The sequence below is a fragment of the Phytophthora parasitica genome, assembly GCF_000247585.1.
Source record: "Phytophthora parasitica INRA-310 unplaced genomic scaffold supercont2.187, whole genome shotgun sequence".
NCBI lineage: Eukaryota > Oomycota > Peronosporomycetes > Peronosporales > Peronosporaceae > Phytophthora > Phytophthora nicotianae.
In genome coordinates this window covers 1-1,791 of record NW_008649173.1, presented here as the reverse complement: position 1 = coordinate 1,791, position 1,791 = coordinate 1, and the positions used below count along the sequence as shown (strand labels likewise).

Genomic DNA, 1,791 nt, shown 5'->3' with positions numbered 1-1,791 from the left:
TAACGCCGGTCTTGAATAAAACACACTGTGCATTTGCTTGTTGCTTATCACTTCACTTTTCACTTCAACACATTTGCTTAAAACTTGAGAAGGGTGGGCGCCACAGCCAGCGACTCCCAGCGGATGGCGAGGAACACGAGCTCGCCGAGCCACGCCTTGGCGATCTCGTCGCGCGTGTACGTGTTGGAGCCGCCGAACTCCGTCACAGTAGCATATTCACCCGTGCTGGTTCGCACTGAGCCGTCGGGCGAGATGCGGATCCAGTAGAAGATCTCGCACCACTGCTCGTCGGCCCGCAGCAGCTTCTTGACCAGCGGCAAGTTGATGGTCTTCATGGCCAGCGTCTGAGTACCGTCCGCCTCCGCTACACGGAACAGAACGTACACTGTACGCAGTGCGAGCTTGTTGCCCATGACGCCGGAGCGGGCGTTGTCCTCGCTGCGGCGATCAATGACAAGGAGATCGTCCGATAGCTTCTGTAAGGGCCGGATGTGCGTGTTGACAGTCGACGGAATCAGTTTCTGAGTCCTCTTCCCGTCAGTGAGCAAGTGCCACGTCGTGGCCATGAGCTGCGCCGGCGTCACGTTCTTCAGTGATTTTTTCACTGAGAACGTGATGGTGGAGCCCTGGCGCAGCGTGTATTGCGACCAACCGAGGAACTTGGTGCGGTTATGGTACTGCGCGTCGCTAGCGTAGAGGACGCGGGCGTTGTTAATGAGCTGGAGCGTCTGGCGCACACACGAGAGCCCTTCCTCGCGAGTGAGCGGCGTGAAGCGCACGCTGCTGTTGCCGTTAAACGGCCGAGGTCCAGAGCCTAGAGGCTCTTTGCTCTTCTTACTCTTGTTGTTGCCACTGACCGAGTCACTCTCGCTGTTATTGTCACTGTCCGTCTCGTCCGGACTGAATTCAAGCAGCAAATTTTGCATGTAGCCCGTGGTCACGTCCCGTTCGCGCAGTTGCTGCGTCATGACGGCGTTCTGGCGCCGGAATTCCTCGATCTCATTGGCGAGACGTACAAAGTTTTCGCGTTTAATGGGCGTCGATGGCGACGGGTACAAGGAACTCGACGCGTTTGGGGGCGTTGGCGAGCGGCACTCGTCGCTCTGTGGCGAGACGGTGTTGCTGCCTGTGCGCTCCACGAGACGCTGCTTGTGCTGCTCCAGCTCCTTCACTTGTTGCCGCATTTGCTTCATAGATTCCTAGGAGCATAAAACAGATGCTACGTTAATACAGAGTTGTCTATCCATTAATCTCGGTGTGGATGTGCCATACCCGCTTGGCAAAGCTGCGCTGGCGGTCGCGCTCATTGCGCTTAAGCTTCTTGAGTTGTTCGCCTTTTGGGGCGGTTGAAGTGGCGATGGTGAGTCGATGGGACGCGGTTTTTTCGGTGTCCTCAGGGACAGACGGTGTAGGGTCGGGGCCGAGATAGTAGCGCGCCATGGCGCGAAGCTCGGCATCGGCGTCCTCCAGAGGGTTAGCAAGGGACATAATATGGTCCTGACTCTCGCAGAAGTCGGAGTGTCGAAGAATGATGACCGTGTCGCGTGAGTGTTGCGTCAACTCGAAAATGCCGTAGAACTATGTGGTTTTTCGTTTTTACTGTTGTTTTAACACTTTTGTTAAGTGGTCGTTCGTTTTTACTGTTGTAAAATCCGGGGTGAGCGTTGCGCTTGATTAGACATCGTGCAACAACGTTTTAGCTGAGTTACTCTACGAAACGTTTTTTACATTGTAAAAACATGGTTGTTCCTCTGGCTTTTTTTGAGCGGGAAAAAGCCACAGACGTTCGAA

General features: G+C 54.8%; 1 protein-coding gene across 1 annotated transcript; it reads right to left on the bottom strand.

Annotated features, from left to right (window-relative positions):
• PPTG_19794 (hypothetical protein) lies at nucleotides 1-1,556 on the bottom strand. The gene is made up of 2 exons (XM_008918348.1): nucleotides 1,273-1,556; nucleotides 1-1,199 (listed from the first exon to the last, which is right to left on the bottom strand). The coding sequence occupies exons 1-2, from the start codon at nucleotides 1,486-1,488 to the stop codon at nucleotides 78-80; spliced, it is 1,338 nt and encodes a 445-aa protein (XP_008916596.1). The 5' UTR covers nucleotides 1,489-1,556; the 3' UTR covers nucleotides 1-77.
• Between the last annotated feature and the right edge of the window lie 235 nt (nucleotides 1,557-1,791).

Coding starts and splice junctions, on each gene's coding strand:
- PPTG_19794 (XM_008918348.1), bottom strand. CDS start 1,488: ATGTCCCTTGCTAACCCTCTGGAGGACGCCGATGCCGAGCTTCGCGCC. Junction 1,200..1,272: donor AGCGCAGCTTTGCCAAGCGG/GTATGGCACATC, acceptor TTATGCTCCTAG/GAATCTATGAAGCAAATGCG.